Source organism: Aotus nancymaae, unplaced genomic scaffold (assembly GCF_030222135.1).
Source record: "Aotus nancymaae isolate 86718 unplaced genomic scaffold, 86718_ANA_hifiasm-v0.15.2.pri h1tg000014l, whole genome shotgun sequence".
NCBI classification, from domain to species: Eukaryota; Metazoa; Chordata; class Mammalia; order Primates; family Aotidae; genus Aotus; species Aotus nancymaae.
Genome location: NW_026988425.1, coordinates 71,138,861 through 71,157,003, shown reverse-complemented (window position 1 = coordinate 71,157,003; position 18,143 = coordinate 71,138,861). Strand labels below are relative to the sequence as shown.

The following is an 18,143-nucleotide window of genomic DNA, read 5'->3' as shown; positions in this document are numbered from 1 at the left end:
TCCTACCTTTTTTGCTGTTAAAATCAACTTTATTTTATAAAACACTGGTGATGGTAGTTGACGTTTGTTTGGTTTTGTTTTAAATTAATTAATTAAGATTTGTTTTTATATTTCCTTACTTGGCAAATACACAGTTGTGAATCGCAACCCAGATTTTTTGAAATTTTACTGGGCCTTGAAATCCCAAACCACTGCTATAAACAACTAGCTGTGAGTCTGGGGTGTGGACATTGGGACACCTGAAACCATGTCTTGGTTACATCAAGAGAGTTATTGATTATTTAGATTATGTATGAATCCTGTGGTGTTAACAGTACTTTGCAACCTTCAGTACTTGGCTGAACCATATTGGATTATCAGGGAGTCCTCAGTACTCCCTCAATGATTTAAATTGTTTTTAACAACTTCCATAAGGCTGAGTCTATACTAGCAAAATGACCTGGGTGCTTCATGTGCTCCCTACATACATCTGGTGCTGTTTTTGCCTCCAATTTTTTAAGAACACTGCTTTGAGAGTCACACAACCCAATATTCAACCAATAACTTACTGTGTACCTTCTTCATTTGTAAGAAGAAGGGGTTGAACTAAGCGATCTCCAAGTCACTTTTCAGCACAAATGTAGGTTGTGATTGTATTTATGTGTACACATTTGTTTTAAAGCCATAAAGAGATCTAGGTGTTTCTCATGTGTTTAAATTAAATCTTAAATCCGTGTTGCAAATTTGGACATGGAGGACATTAATTTTTCTTCTGTAGGCTAGGCTCTAAGAGGCATGTTGCATCTGTAATATTGGTGCCACCATTTTGGCAGATGCAGTTTCGTCATATCCTTGTAAGGAAGTATGAAGCCTATATAAGATGAGTTGAGTTCTCATTTCTCTGGTGTAAAAAATGGTCATGTTTAAATAAGGCCACAATATTTATTGCAAAGTGTCCCAGAATCCTTTTTAAAAAATATCATCATATGCTTGTCACTAAAGTTCTTATGTAAAGTGTTCAATCAATGTAGACAAATGATGACTACTTGAAGATGGCACCAACTGTGATTCTGGAGACCTACAAATTCATGACAGAGTTGTTAACTGGCAGGTTTGTTATTTCCTATAAGTACAAAGAAGGGAAGTATTAAAATAACTCATGCCCATTAGATAGAGGAAATTAACATTCCCTTAAAAATTGTTTTCCAGTGAAGGAAGCCCATCCCCTAGAGTGGAGCTGCTGCATAATATTGACCCGAACTTTGTGGACTCTTCACCGTGTGAGTACCAGTGCATTGCTACTAGATTAAATCTCATTGGCCCACCAAGGTGGTTTGATTACCTAGTGAGTCTCTAGCCTAGCTTTCTGTTTTATCCAGAGTTGCTATAAGGGTAAACAGTTCTTCGGGACACATCTTCCACTCATCTCAGAGGGCAGTGTGCTGTGAAATGAACACCAGCTTATGAATCAAGAAAGGCCAATTCTATTCTTGCTCTGCCGCTTACTAGCCTTCAAGCCATTGAACTCTCCCTGCCCCAGCTCTCCTCATTTACAAAAGGAGAACTCGTGGCATCTCTGAGCTCCTTCTCACTGTAGATGTCATGTTGTTGCCCTGTTCTTACTGAGAGCTCCAGAACCACCTTCCAGAAAACTCACAGTCGTATAAGCCACAGTTGGGTCCCAGCATAGTGTGAGCAACCACATTATCTGCTTGGGCTGCTGCACAACACCTGCTGGGTGTCACAAGTGTGACTTTCGTAGCAGTCCTGGAAGTGATTCCACTTGATTCTGCCTCCTGCCAAAATTAACCCATAAAGAGCCCTACCGTTTCCTTCAGGGCGGGCATGCATGTAGTGCTCCCAGATCACAATGGACTGTAATAGGCCTGTATAAGTACCATGAGAGTGGCCCTAATGCCCTCAGCATAGTGAGTTTGGCCATAGAAAGCCTTAGTGATTAGACCCTTTGCCCAGCTTTCATCGTAATGCTCATCTTGCAAACAGTGCCCTTACATTCCCTTATTCACATGGGGGCTCCATCCCTTCCTCTCTGGACATACTGCTGCCCCCTTAGTTCAACCTCTCCTTACTTCTCTGTCCTTTCCAAACTGCATTATAGCTCGCCACAAAATATACTTGCTCAGAGACTCCTGCTCAGAGAATTACCCCACAGTAATTCTAAATGTGTCACCAGGTGCTCAGGCCCCACTTGCCTGTCCAGCCTTACTCCAGGCACTCCTTGTCATGTTCTCACCTCCTAGACACTTGTCATCTCCAAGCATGCACATCATCGTACTATTGTGAATATGCTTTTCTCAATGCCTGAAACACCTTTTCCCTACCTCTCTACAATTTCTCTCATCCCTTAAAACCCAGCCCCGTGTCCCCCTCTGTGAATGCTTTCCAGAGCCCCAGAGGAAACAGTCACTCTTTCCTGGGTGCATGTGTCTCCAGATAGCATCCCTCATGCGTTCATGTTTGTGGCTGCATTTCCAAGCTGAGAGCTCCTGGAAGTCAGCATCTCTTGTATTTTTTTATCCTTGTTAGTTACCACAAATACCAGGCACTTGCTAGGCACTCAGTAATGATTACTTGATGACTCAGTGGACAATTGGAGAGTTGAGATGCAAGAAAGACCAAGTGGACACATTAAGACCTGGACAGGAAAGGGCTCTGAGGCAGGTGAGAATGACTACATCATGGAGAAATTTCTGTTTCTTTTGTAGTAAATGCATGTCAGTGAGAGAGGCAAGAGGAAAGTTTGAGCCTTAAGGACTGTAAGAACAGTCTAGATTTGTGCTGTCCAGTATAGGAGCCACAGGCCACATGTAGCTATTGGGTATTTAAAATATGGCTAACTGTGGATTGAGATGTACTGTGAGTAGAATATATACATCAGATTTTGAAGACTTAGTACACCTATATGTTATATGCATATAACATTATAGATTTATTATTTGTTGAAATGATTGATAATACCTTGGATATATTGAATTAAATGTATTGTTAGTGTTTCACTTGTCTCCTCTTCCTTTCTTAATGTGGCTAATATAATTTTAATTAATTTACATATGTGACTTGCATAATATTTCTATTGGCCTAAACACCTCTTCTGGAAGGTGCTAGGAAGTAAGTTGATCAGCTGAGCTGATCACAGAGCTGTGACTAGTTACTGTGAGGCTACATGGATGACTCCTAAACTTTTCTCTACCCCAGTACACCTAAGAGATATTATTTCAGTCCTATCAAAATATCTAAGTGTGGCTGGAAGAGAATAGTGGGGAGGCAGGAACAGCTTTAACAATTTCTGAGTAATTTACTGCACTGCAAAGCCTAGTGTAGCCTAGGTCTAGAGGATATGTGGAATATGCCACCCACATAATAATGGTTATAAATGTCTTTACCTGCTAAGTTCCACCTAGAAATGAAAAACCTTAAGAATCCTCGCTCACTAAGCTGTACTTTGTTTGGCATTTAAAGTCGGAGATTGAGAACTGTACTCCTATGTGATGTGGTTTGGATTTGTGTCCCTATCCAAATCACATGTCGAATTGTAATCCCCAGTGCTGGAGGAAGGGCCTGGCAGGAGGTGATTGGATCATGGGAGTGGACGTCCCCCTTGCTGTTCTTGTGATAGCGAGAGAGTTCTTGCAAGATCTGGTTGTTTGAAAGTTTATGGCACCTCCCCGTTGTGTCTTCCTCCTGCTCCAGCCATGTAGGACATGCCTGCCTCCCTTTGCTTTCCGTCATGATTGTAAGTTCCTGAGGCCTCCCCAGCCATGATTCCTGTACAGCTTATGGAATCCTGAACCAACTAAACCTCTTTTCTTTATACCCAGTCTCAGGTAGTTCTCTATAGCAATGGAAGAACAGATGAATACACTGTGTAACCGCCACAGCGCTGCATGCTGCAGGGTTCTTGGTGCAACCTACTGTGCTTTTTCCTGCCTTTCATAAGGTCCACTAGCAAAATAATAGCATAGGCAAAACGTTTCTCCACTGTAAAAGTTGGTAAGAACATGGAAATCAGAATAGAAAATTGTCTTAATCTTGCCACCCATAGACTATAAGCACATTTACTTCTCTTAGACTCAGTTTCCTACATATTACGTGGTGAAATTGTAAGACCCAGTACTGCAGCCACAAATTCAGGGATCCTCTTTGGCCTTCTGCTGCTCTTTCTCCCCTCTCTGGAACCCACCCAGGCCTTCATGTTGCCTTCCCCGCCAGCTTGGGACTACTGCTCTGACTCCTGCAGGTAATGAGGGACATTGTCAGCTCTTGCAAGGACGTGGAACCACATTCACTGTTGCTTCATGCACACAGGGCATTCTCTGCTGTCTGTGCCTGCAGGTAGCAAGGTGCCACCCACCTCCTCATACATGGCAATCCCATGGGCCTTTTCCTGCCTAGATTTTATATTCACTTCACTCTACTGAGAGGCAGAAACAGAAAAAAGGAACACTATCTTTGGCGCCTGCTCTTTTTTAGGATGATGATACAAGCCATTTCCTTTTCTATGCATTTCATTTATGAGGAAAAATTAAATCCAGCTATAAAAAACCATGTTCTTATAGGACAGCCAAGTCTGGATATAATATTCATAGAGCACAGAGGCTTTTATGGAGTAAAATCAGAAAGCAGACAATCTAGGGTGTAAACTAAGGATTAAGAATTGAGTCAGTGTTATCACAGAAGCATTTCTGAGGTTTCTCACTCCAGCTCTTCCCAGATCATTTGTTTTTACTACGGGAGAAGAAGGTAGTGTTCTACCTCCACCTTTGCTAAAGTCACTTCATCAGTTTCCTCACCTGTGGAGTAAAGATGGAATTAAATGATCTCCAATGTCCCTTTGGCTTCAGTGTTCTGTGGGTCTCTATATAAATGGGACCTCAAAGAGCAAATCTGCTTACTCTGCTTCTCTCCTTTTTCTGCCTGCTAGAAGGAGTGTGCCCGTTGATAAGCAGTGATGTTGCCAAAGGCATGGTTATAAATAGATGAACACAAGTGAAAATGCTAGAAACATTATATGCACTAGAGGAATTTGAATTATTTTATGAGTTTCTTATTACTACATCCTGGCCATCTTTCTGATCTCTGTTCCAAAACATCACTGTATCAATCCACTTTTCCATCTCCTCTTTCCCTTAGTGGGTCATCCTGAGGTTGTTGACCAATGTCTCCTGTGATCCTGAATCATATGAATAGGCATTAGGCACTTTCCAGGAGATGTCTGCCTTCTGCCTATCACCAGATGCCCCCAGAAGCTGGCCTCTTGGATTTCAGCAGCTACATCCCACCCCCCCCCACCACCAACACACACCCCATTCCCCTAGTCAAATTATAGGGTGCCCAGAGGCCCATCCTGCTGGTAGAGTCAGGATTTTTTTCATGGTCACATACCACAGTAGGTTGTGACTTGGATACTAACAGTATAAATACTCAAAGATTGGCACAGAATATTGATACACATACACATTCACAGAGAAACATGCACACACACCAGAGGTCACTGAATCTCTCATAGACCAGGAGATTCACCATTCTGCAATAAATCATAAAGAAGTCTCAAGGATGCATACATAGATCACACCGTTAGGATGACTACAATCAATTTAAAAAAGAAAACAAAGAAAAAAGGAGAGTTAGTGGAAGGGAGGGAGGGAGGGAGGGAAAAATAAGAAGTGTTGTTGAGGGTGTAGAGAAATTGGAAACCTTGTTTACTGTCAATGGGAAAGCACAATAGTGTAGCCTCTATGGACAATAACATTGTGTGATTACTCAAAATATTAAAAATAGAATTATCATAGGATCCAGCAATCCCACTTCTGGGTAAATATCTAAAAGAATTAAAAGCAGAGGCTTGAACAGATATGTATACTCATGTTTGTAGCAGCATTACTCAGAATAGCCAAAAGGTAGTAGCAACCCAAGTTCCATCAGTGAATGGGTGAATAAACAAAATGTGGCATATATATGCAATGAAATATTATCCTGCATTGACAGTGAAAGATTCTGATACATGCGACAGTATGGATGATCCTTGAGGACATTATGCTAAGCAAGTCACAAAAGGAAAAACTGTATGATTCCACTTATATGAGGTACCTAGTAGTCAGATTCATAGGGACAGAAAATCGAATGGCAGTTGCCAGAGGTTGTGGGGAGGGAAGAAAGGGGCATGATTGTTGAGTGGGTTGTAGAGATGGATGGTGATAATGACAGCACACAACGTGAATGTATTTAACGCCACTGGACCATACAATTAAAAATGGTTAAGATAGTAAATTTTATATTGTTTGTATTTTACCACAATTTTAAAATACAAAACATAAATAAAATGTAATTTTTCCCCCTCCATAAATGAAGAGAAACTGCATGAGAATAGGGTCTCATTTTCCTAGTGAATGATAAACAGATCAACCTGTCAAAGTCATTGTTTTATTGTCTTATAGCCTTTACTGAGCCTAAAAGTACCTCCAGATGGCCGCTTACACTTTCCCTTTAAACCCCAAACCTACCTTTTGTGCCTAAATAAAACAAACTTAGAAGCTACAAGTCACTTCTTAAGTTGTAATTGACATTATATACAGATGTTTGAAACTGTTCATTCAGCTTCTGAGTGTCCACCCTCATCACTCCCTGCATTGAAAAGATCGTCCTGAAAAGATGATGTGGGATTTTCCTGCCCACCTTCATCCCTTTCCCTGGACCTCCTCAATAGACAAATAGAGATGTATAAAGCCTCTGCCTCTGGCCTTGGCTCGGCCTGACTTCCCTCTTAGTCCAGGGCCCTGCCTTTTCTTGCTGTTCTAAGTTCAGTTCGGCTCCTGTTCTCCTGGGATCCCTCTGATTGTTTCATCGGTCACTGGTTATCTCAGTGCCCCAACCCTGGCTCCACTTTTATCCCTTCCCTCCCTCCCCCACCTCCCAGCTCCATGGCTAATGTCAGACGTGTGGGCTGTAATTGCTCTCCTGTGTGCTTTGAGGAGACTTTTTATTCATTTTTGAAAGCTTTGTTCTGAAGTAACCTTGGAAGTGCTTTGGTATCTGTTCAGATAGTACCCTTCTCTTTTCCTTTGTTCCCTTCTGAGAAAACTAAGAATTATTTATTCCCCCATGTCTTTAAAATATTTCTTTCTAGTAGGCTGATCTGTCTTTTTCTAGCAGCACAGGACGATCAGTGTCAGAAACCCATGAGAGAGCCTGGGGAACAGCACCACTGAAGCTGATTCGTGGGAAAGTCTGGAAACCTCTAAAGTGGTGGTGAACAGCCATAATCCCAGAGTAGGTAGGTGCGAGGTCCCACAGGTCTGAATTCAGCTCTACATGGTTCCAGGGGGAGCTCCAGCCCCAAATTCCACACTCCTCCTAGGTCCCAGCCAGCATGGCTCAGAACACGAAGAGAGTCACTTCAAAGGCTTTATTTTGCATGAGGAAAAACATATACACCTATCCTGCAGGTGCTGGACTTGACCTTGGCTGTTCTGTGGTAATGATCCTGCCCCATCTGAGCCCACAACTCACTCTGGAAGTCAGACGTAGCTTTCTGTGATGGCTGGAACATTCACACATCCAATTGTGTAACATAGGTGTATCTACTTAACACACGCACACAAAGGAGAAACACAGATTTGGAGCTCGATTATAGATGAAGGGCAGTGACAGATGTTAGCATTTTCCACACCACCAAAGGCCAGTTCTTCAAAGTGATTCCGTACAGCTTTGTTACTATTTCACTTAAAGGCCTTCTTCTCTCTCTCTTTTTTTTTTTTTTTTTTTTTTTTCTGAGACAGAGTTTCGCTCGTTACCCAGGCTGGAGTGCAATGGCCCGATCTCGGCTCACCGCAACCTCCGCCTCCTGGGTTCAGGCAATTCTCCTGCCTCAGCCTCCTGAGTAGCTGAGATTACAGGCACGCGCCACCATGCCCAGCTATTTTTTTGTATTAGTAGAGACGGGGTTTCACCATGTTGACCAGGATGGTCTCGATCTCTTGACCTCGTGATCCACCCACCTCGGCCTCCCAAAGTGCTGGGATTACAGGCTTAAGCCACCGCGCCCGGCCAAGGCCTTCTTCTCTTTAAAGTTTCTAATGAGATGTTATTTCTGCTCATGATTATAGGGTGAAAGAACAGCCTTCTTCCCACCGTCTTCTCTCTCACACACACATTTTCTGCGATGCAATTGCCAAATCCAAGCTTGAGATCCAAGAGTCATCCAGTTTGGAATGCTTGGAGCTGCTCCCTGCTTCCTCTTCAGAGTGACATTCAGTGCCATTTCCCAGTATTATGTTGCTATTTCCAAGATTATTTATTCAGTAAATAAATAAATGATGATGGCCTGGGATGCATGAGATACTGTTATAGATACTCGAGATCAGTTAGGCTAAAGCCAAACCCACAGGTCTTCTAGAAACTGGTCTGGAAGAGGGCATGGACACAGCCTCTCCCCTCCCTGCTGGAAGGCTGTTGGTGGTACCCAGCTGTCCACCGGCAAGCCCTCCCACAACCCCCACCATTCAGCACCGTTGCAATGCCCTCCTTCCATCCTGCTCATCTCCCTTGCTGTCCTGCCCCTTCTTTAGAGTTCAGTGCACATCCCTACTCCTCCATGAAGCCCTCTATCATTCTTTTAAACTTGAATCCCTTGAGTTTCTCTGATGCCTCCCAGGGCAGTGAGCTCTTCCTGCCTCATAGTACAGTATTTATATTAACGTGTTTCCCCCATTTGGAACTATAAGGGGAGAGCAAGACTTCATTTGTATAGTTCTCTCAGTGCCTTATGTATAAGAGATTAATACATATTAAAATAATGCATGCTAATAAATGAATAATTTATCATTAGCTGATTTGATTAGAACCAATCTAGTGAAAACAATAATTTCGTACGTCATTTTCAAGGCATTTTTATTTCTTTCTGAGTATATTAGAGAAGTGGTGACACGGAGGCATCTTTCTTTCAGCCTTAGATGAAATTAGATATTAAGCAGAATCAGAAGAGTTAGGTGGAATACATGAAGCTCACCCTGCTACAGATTGCTCAACATTGCATAGAATGCCAGAGGCTAAGGGCCCCTTGGCAGTTTGTCCACTCTTTTCTTTTTTTTTTTGAAACGGAGTTTTGCTCTTGTTACCCAGGCTGGAGTGCAATGGCGCGATCTCGGCTCACCGCAACCTCCGCCTCCTGGGTTCAGGCAATTCTCCTACCTCAGCCTCCTGAGTAGCTGGGATTACAGGCACGCGCCACCATGCCCAGCTAATTTTTTGTATTTTTAGTAGAGACGGGGTTTCACCATGTTGACCAGGATGGTCTCGATCTCTTGACCTTGTGATCCACCCGCCTCGGCCTCCCAAAGTGCTGGGATTACAGGCTTGAGCCACCACGCCCGGCCTGTCCACTCTTTATAATCCAGGTGAAGAAACTGAGGCACCAGGTCACACATGCTGTTAAATTTCAGAGCTGGAACTCAGGGCTGTTCAGACCCGGCACATCCATCATGTCCTACCGATTTCACAGGTCTCATTGCTTTGTGTCCTACGCTCGTCTTGTGGGAGAAAGGCACCCAGATCTGAGTTTTGATCATCTCACCTATATAATAGCATGTTAATGGGGCATGATTCATGTAAAGGAGGCTGGAAGAATGGGTCAAGTAGTGACATTAGCCTTGCTGAATTCACATGTAATCTGACTCTGCACATGGTGGTAGCTTTTGCTTGTAGAGCTAGTCATGGAAGCCCTGCCAGTGCCTTGTAGTCATTCCACTGGAGGGTACTAAGGGGTTGAGGGAACTGGGTGTGGGGTGGGCAGTGTCACCTAGTAAAACATGTAGAGCTTGCGGGTGCCGGAAAGCCCTGAGTTTCATTCAATACCAGCTTTGACTTATTTCCTGTGAGCCTGTGGGTAAGTTCTTCCAGCCATCTGTTTCATCAGTTATAAGTTGGGAATGATTATAACAATTTCTGCTGTAAATATGTCCAAACAACAGTGAACAACAATTATATTCTGGCTGCCAGGATTGGGGCAGGGTGGGAAAGTTGCACTTTTCACTTTATGTATTTCTCCAGTTTTAATTTTAAATTATGAACACATATGACTTCCTTAATCAGGAATAAAGCCACAAAGCTTGATTTGTGAAAAACCACCTCCAAGGAGAGTTCTGGTGAGCCTGGAATATCTGAAAGCTGCTGGGTTCTTATAGAGTGGGAGTCGCTGCTTCCGTGCCTGCCTGTACTAGGTCAGAGAAGTTAGAATTTTGTGTCGTCTCTAGCTGCCAATATTTGTCTTTAGCAGCTCGTCAAATTTTCCTTGGTGTGGGTTGCTACATGCCCTCAATCACAGAGCTAAAACACAGATAGCTTTTCTCCTTTTTAATTTTCAAAGGCTTCTAGTCTGCCTCCTCCACTTTGGGGAGCACTAAAGTCTGTTTGGGAATGTGGCCTTTTTGATGCCGAAGGCAGTCCCACAAGCCTCGTATCCCCTCCACCCCACTTCACACAGCACCTCTCAAGGAACACACATCAAACCTTCACGGTTAACACTTGGTGCTGGCATCCTGGCTTTCATCCCGAGAAAATACATAAACCAAACCAAACCCACAGCACTTTAAAAACACTAATTAATCCTCACCACTGGCCTAGGCTACAGAGAAATGGCAAATCCCACTGCCCCAGTTTTATGTTTGGAGAAATCAGGGTAAGCAGCGTTTTCTAAGGCTTTTCAGAGCCAGATCACAGAAGCTGACCTGAAGGGCTTGGGCTGGCCCTGCATCTGGAGTTAGGCCATTTGACCAAGGACCCAGCTGCCTCACCAGATCCCTTTTCTATAGCACCACATGGTTACTGACCCATAACACCATTTGCACATCAGCTTTTGTTTTTTTCCCCAGGGTTACTTTGATGCTAAACTGTCTCATTTCCAACTGACCATTTATTTATTTGCTTATTTTTCTTGAATTCTAGTACAGCCTAGAAATTTGAGCCATAGCTTCCAAGTGTAGCCTGTTACTTGTAGTTGATTAAATGTTCTATGCTGATTTTGAATTTCAACACAAAAGCAGACTAACTTCCAAATAGTCCCTCTCAGGTCCACCTGAAGGTGGAAGGCTCTGACCCTTCCACCTTCCACCCTGGAGCCTCCCCAGGTCTGGTAAAGATTTGGCAGTGTCCAGACTCCTTTTTTCTTCTCCCAGTCTGGGCCAGGCATCCTCCTACCTCAGTTCCCCAGCCTTACCATCTGTAAAAATAAATATATCCACCTTTCTTGAAAGAGTCTACCATAAAATTCTCTAAAAACATAAAACCTCACAGTTTTATGGGATATATCCAATGGAATTAAAATGTAGTAAATCTACTTTATAAATATTTATTGATCTTGTCAGATTTTTTAGGAGTTTCAGGTTGCTTGTGTATAAGGCTGAAATAAAACTTTTGAAAACATTTCTGGGAAGTTGTTGAAAACAGACTAAACGGCCTGTTTAGTAACCCATAATGTAAGATGTTAGTAATCAGGCATTTATAGACTGAAGTCTGTTACCTCTGGCAGCAAATACCTAGGGAATGAGTATATGGCCCCTGCTTCTAAAGAGTCTTTTGAATCAGAGGAAAACATATGCCCAGAAACGGATATTAACACAGTTATAAAATAAAGTAGCAACAAATGATAAGTGATATAATATAAGCAGTAAGGACAAATGAAGAAGTGACAGCATTTGGGAATGATTAGGAAAGGTGTTCCCAAAAGGATATCTTTACATTAGTCCATTATTTCAACAACTTAGGTTTTATCTTTCTTGATTTTAACGTGAATGAAGGAAAAGAATATTTAACACTATTAGTTTTCTATCACTGATCAAATTACAATAAACTCAAGGGCTTAAAACAACTTAACTAATACTTAACTGTTACACAATTTTCGTATTTTTTTGATATTTTCAGTTCTGTAGGTCAGCAGGCTGACACGGGTCTCACTGGACTAAATCCAGGGCACCGATTGGCAGGACTGCAGTTCTTTCCAAAGGCTGCAGGGGAGAACCCATTTCCTTGCCTTTTCCTGCTTGTGGAGGCTGCCTACATTCCTTGGCTCATGGCCTCCTTCCTCCATCTTCAAAGCCAGCAATGGAATATTGAGTCCTTTTCTAGCACATGCTTTGAACCTGGCTTCCATCATCTCATCTTCTCTGACCTGTTCTGCCTCCCTATTAAACTTTTCTGGACTCTCGTGATAACATTGGGCCCACCCGGATAATCTAGAATCATATCCCTATTTGAAGGTCAGCTGATTAGCAATCTTAATTCCATTTGTAGCCTGAATGCCCCTTTGCCATGTAACCTAACATATTCACAGGTTCTGGGATTGGGACATGGACAACTTTAGGGGGCCATTATTCTGCTACCACAAATACCCCCTCTGTTGCCCTAGACTTTATGAAAATACAACAAGTAGCTTATAACCTAGTTGAAGAGAACAAGAACATACAAAAAGTTAAAAGAAAATCAAATAGCAGTTGAAAGCTATGGTGGTAGAGATGTTACAAGTTGTACTTAATTGTCAGATCATTTCCACAGAGTCTGATAGTTGCTTTGAGAGTGAAGGAGGGCTAAACCGCTCAGGCTGTCTTTCACCTGTGCTGAACCTCAAGTGGTTCCCGGGTGGAAAAGACCATCACAGGAAATAGAAGGCTGTGAGCAAAGGGTGTGTGAGCCTATTTGGGGGACAGAGGGGAGGCATGAAAGAAGAGGTGAGAAAGCTAATCAAGGACAATATGTCACACTAAGGAGATGAGATTTGATCCTGTATGCAACAGGGAAGCTCCCTATTTGCTTTTATACAAATAATATATGGGGAGAGGGTACAAGAAATTTTTAAAAATACAGAAAAGCTCAGAGATAAAGTTTTAAAAAATCACCCTAAACCCATTATTCTGCTACCCAGAAATAAGCATTGTTAATATTTTGGTGTGCCTTTTCTATTTCTCTCTGACTTTCCCTCTTCACTCACAGACTGACACACGTATACACACATTTGTACAGAATTCAGATCATATATAATTTTTTATTTTTATTTTTAGCACAGGTAAGTAAGACATATTTTATTTTTAAAATTCCGCCAGGCGCAGCAGCTTACACCTGTAATCCCAGTACTTTGGAAGGCCAAGGTGGGAGGAGCTCTTGAGCCCATGAGTTGGAAACCAGCCTGGGCAACATAGCAAGACTCTGTCTCTACAAAGAATAAAAATAATTAGCAGGGCATGGTGATGCATGTCTGTAGCCCCAGCTACTTGGGAGGCTGAGGCAGGAGGAGGTCGAGGCTGCAGTGAACTGTGGTCATACAGCTGCTTTCCAGCTTGGGCAACAGAGCAAAGACCTGTCTCAAGAAAAAAAAAAAAATTCTTGGACAACAATGTTATTAATGGTTGTATATAGCACAGTACTCTGTGACATGGATCTACCGTTCTGCCATTGAACTACTTAACTATTACTCTATTTTTGTATTTTTCGGATATTTAAAATTTTTCACCAATATGAATAAAGCTGCAATGAGCATCCATTACTTGGGTCGGGGCGGGGACAAATATCTAAAAGTAAAATTCCCAGGTAAAAGAGCACAAACATTTTGAAGATTTTTTTATATATATGTTGCCCAACTGGCTTCTTGAACAATTGCACTGATTGATAGTTCTACCACCACTGTATGTGAATTCTTATTTCTTGCCATCTTGGCTATAGGATATATTAGCATTTTTAAAAGATGTCAACTTTGTAGATAAAATAATGTATTGTTTTACTTTGGATTTCTTTGATTACTGCTAAGGCTAGAATTGTTTTTTCATGTTTATTTGCTACTCTGGGGCCATAATTACTTGTTTCTATTCTTTTTTTATGATAAAATATTTTTCTTATAAATTTATAAGAACTTTTCATATGTTAAAATATTCGTTCTTCTGAAGCAAAATTTTTTCTTCTTTGTTCAACTTTTAATTTTATTTTTTCATTGATTTTAAATGTATATTTTGCAAACTTTCACTTTGTAGAATTCTTCAATTGTGTTTGTATGTTTAGAAATTCTGAGTTCAGATATTCACTTATCTTACCTTCTGGTCCTACAAAGGTTTAATCTTTTAGATTTGGCTCTTAAATGTGTTTTAGGGATAATAGAATGAATGCAAAGTAGGTTTACAGTTTAGTGAGATTGGAGATTTATAACAATGTTGGGTCTTCCTCTCCATGAGCAAAGTATGTCTTCATTGACTTAATCTTCTCAAATGACTATTTCCCATAAAGCGTTACAATTTTCAAAATCTTTAATAAGATTTGTTTTTAGATACTTTGGTTTTATTGCTATTGTAAGTGGTCCTTTTTTCTTTCTGAGTTCTGTTAGTATATAGGAATGCAGTTGACTTTTTGATATGTAGTTGATATTTGATCTTATATCCAATCAATGACATTGTTAAACCATATTATGAAGTCTAATCACTTGTTGGGTTTGTGTATCTATAAGGAAATTATCTGTGAATAATGACAATTTGTTTTCTGCTTTCCATTCTTATACCTTATACTTCTTTTTCTTATCTTATTGTACTAATCCTGTTTGGTATTTAATGAAAGCAGTGACAGCAGCCATCCTTTTCTCAATCCATTCCTCAGAGGGAGAGCTTTCAACATTTCACCATTCAGTATGATGTTGGTTGCAGATTCTTTTTTTTTTTTTTTTTTTTTTTTTTGAGACGGAGTTTCGCTCGTTACCCAGGCTGGAGTGCAATGGCGCGATCTCGGCTCACCGCAACCTCCGCCTCCTGGGTTCAGGCAATTCTCCTGCCTCAGCCTCCTGAGTAGCTGGGATTACAGGCACGCGCCACCATGCCCAGCTAATTTTTTTTTTGTATTAGTAGAGACGGGGTTTCACCATGTTGACCAGGATGGTCTCGATCTCTTGACCTCGTGATCCACCCGCCTCGGCCTCCCAAAGTGCTGGGATTACAGGCTTGAGCCACCGCGCCCGGCGCAGATTCTTTTATATGCTTTTTTAGTGTAAGAAAACTCCCTCCTATTCTTAGTTTGTAGAATTTTAAAAACAGCTATTGCTGTTGTCCACAGGAAAGTCCCTTTGTGCCTGCACTATTTTAATCTCAGAATAAAGAAAAATCTGCTAATTCCACAGGTGTTTGTATAGATGCTGAGGTTTCAGCACTTCCTATTTGACCGGAAACTCTCAGTGAAGTAAAAAAAAAATTCAGAAATTGTGGCAGTTTATTTGTAGAGACTCTTGTTTTGCAGTTAGGACTGTGGGTCCCAGAATTCTTTGGAATGACAACTCTAGTCAAAGTCCAGCAATTTATCTCCCAGTTATCCAAACAAAGGCTGGTTTAGGCACTGCCTGAAAGGATTTGACAGATGTAATCAAAGTTCCAAATGTTGAAGTGCCTCAGCTGAGAGGAAGTCCTGGGTAGGCCTGATTCAATCATGTGGGTAAGACACAAATTTTCTTTTGTAGGCTGGTTTTTACTAAAAATGATATAGCTGGATTATCCTTGGAATCCATCTCAAAAAAGTGTTAGAATAACCTCAAGTATAAAGGCAAGAGGGGCTGGGCACAGTGGCTCATGCTTGTAATCCCTGCACTTTGAGAGGCCAAGGTGGGTGGATTGCATGAGGCCAGGAGTTCAAGATCAGCCTGGCCAATATGGCAAAACCTCGTCTCTATTAAAAAATATTAAAAAAAAAAAACAGCTGGATGTGGTGGCATACACCTGTAGTCCCAGCTACTTGGGAGGCTGAGGTGGGAGGATTGCCTGAACCCAGGAGGCAGAACCCAATCTGCAGTGAGCCGAGATTGCACCACTGCACTGCAGCCTGGGTGACAGAGCAAGACTCTGTCTCCAAAAAGAAAAAAAAAAAAAGATATTTATAACTAGTTAAGTGACCTAATTGCCTATGGATAAGAAGTGACTGGTACAGTGGGCCATCTTAGAAAGGGAAAATCATGTCTAGTTGGGCTCTATTTGATGGAGCCATTGATCTGGGGCCAGCTTTACAGTCTCCTGTCACTATCTGGACTCTGTTCTAGGTACGCAGCTGGCTGTGCCCCTATTATGATGAACCCCCTGTAGGTGCTCTTTCCCTCTGGTATGCCAGGGATGCTCTGGGCTTCCTGTCGTAGGTGATACCTGATGCTCTTGACCCATGGCAACCAAAGAGGTTCTCCCTTGGAGACTTCCATTCTGTCCTGTAACCTGTCCTTATTTTCAAATTTGGAATGTTTATAAAAGTCTGTTAGTATCTCTCTCACTTACTTTCTGGGGCATCATACTGTTTTCCCAGCAAAGGAGCTTGCAGTCAGCTTTAGCTTCTCCCTTTAATATGTGAGGGCTAATACCTGTGCTATTTGTCTTCTTTCCTAAATGCCTTCACAGAAGCAGTTTTGAACCAGGGTATATAGTTATATACACGATTAGGTAAAAGGAGTTGAGAGGAATCACATGGAGAGCAATGAAGAAAAGAAACTAACCATTGTTGACAATGCACTGTGTTCTAGGCACTTTATAGGTACCCCCTGCCCCCAATACCTGCCTTTTCTTTAGAGCACATATCATCTGGCACAATTATTTTTTAAATAATTGTAAACAGTAGCACAATAAGTAGTTGTTGAACAAATGTCTTTCCTTAAAGAAAAAATGAAAAAGGGGCCAGGCACAGTGGCTCATGCCTGTAATCCCAGCACTTTGGGAGACCGAGGCAAGCAGATCATAAGGTCAGGAGTTCAAGACCAGCCTGGCCAACATGGTAAAACCCCGTCTCTACTAAAAATACAAAAATTGCCGAACATGGTGGCATGCACTTGAAATCCCAGTTACTCGGGAGGCTGAGGCAGGAGAATCTCTTGAACCTGGGAGGTGGAGGTTGCAGTGAGCTGAGATCATGCTACTGCACTCCAGCCTGGGTGACAGAGCAAGACTCTGTCTCAAAAAAAAAAAAAAACACAAAAAAACACAAAAAAAAAAGAAGAAAAAGAAAAAAGGAAAGACATAGGGAAGACTTGAACCTTTAAAAAAGATCTGTAGAAAAGATTGGAGAGATGTCAGAGGTACTTAATTGTAATAACTAATGCTTGTTTGTAAAGTGAGATGTAAGAAAGCTTAGATTTGGCTTAATTGATGGCAAGTTTAAGAGACTCAAGTTTACTTGAGACTGACATTAGTATAAATTTAAAATGACTTAAACAGGAAGTCATGGGTATTTGAACTATCTATATTCATTTCAGATTCTTTCTTTTACATAATTTTGTAAAACTCCTTCCAAAAAAATAGTTCAGTGCTTATAGCTTTTCTCAAGAAAGAAAAAAACAATAAAAGAAGAAAGAGAAAGCCAGCTTAAGTACTACCTTTCCTTATCTTTTGACTGAGATATAAGAATTATTTGTGACATAAATATATTTTATTTAAAGAAAGTTGAAGATTGGATCTGGGTTATTTTGTTCGCAAGTTAGAATATAGTACTTGATTTCTAATTGTTAACAACTAATGTTTTAAAAAACAAATGTTAGAGACTGAAAACGAATCTAAACCTTTCCCTTTTTCTAATTGTAAGCATATTTTCAAATGTATATGGGATTTTTTTTCTTAGTCTTTCCACAAATTATAAAGAGTGGCATTTGCCCTGCATTGAGCTGAAATGAATAAACATTTTTGAAATGAAAATAATGACAGTGAAAAAAAATCCAATTTAAAAAAGGAAAAAGATGCACATAAATCACAGACACTTGGAAAAGCATATCCACAAAACTAAGAACTACATTTTTCATATTTTACATTTTCCCTTTAAGATCGCTTTCCAAATTGTTGATGGTTTGGCAGCTGAAAGGATGACATCAACTCTTCCATTGTGCAGTATCTGCTTGCTTTTAGATAACTTAGTGGCACTTTATCAGGTTTTGGTGATTATGCTACATTAAAGACCAACTGGATTTGAGTTTAAATGGTAACTGCTAAACCGAACACATTCCTGACCCTAAGTCTACTTTTGAATACTTCTGAAAACTTATATTGCCCATAGGCTGTTTTATTTCTAGAAACAAAAGTAAGTGAGGGAAAAATGCACTCCTTAGAGTTATTAACCATATCTGTCAAAATGCACTACGTTACCAGTGCAGTGCTCCAGCTGTTAAAATG

The 18,143-nt window shown here is 41.1% G+C and overlaps 1 protein-coding gene across 4 annotated transcripts in view; it reads left to right on the top strand.

Annotated features, from left to right (window-relative positions):
• ARSB (arylsulfatase B) overlaps positions 1 to 18,143 on the top strand; it is a 207,448-nt gene that overhangs the window by 143,120 nt on the left and 46,185 nt on the right. For all 4 annotated transcript variants that reach the window (XM_012462101.3, XM_012462103.3, XM_012462102.3 and 1 more), the window contains one exon: positions 1,189 to 1,259. In XM_012462101.3, coding sequence (XP_012317524.2) covers positions 1,189 to 1,259 — 71 coding nt within the window. The remainder of the gene's footprint in view (positions 1 to 1,188; positions 1,260 to 18,143) is intronic.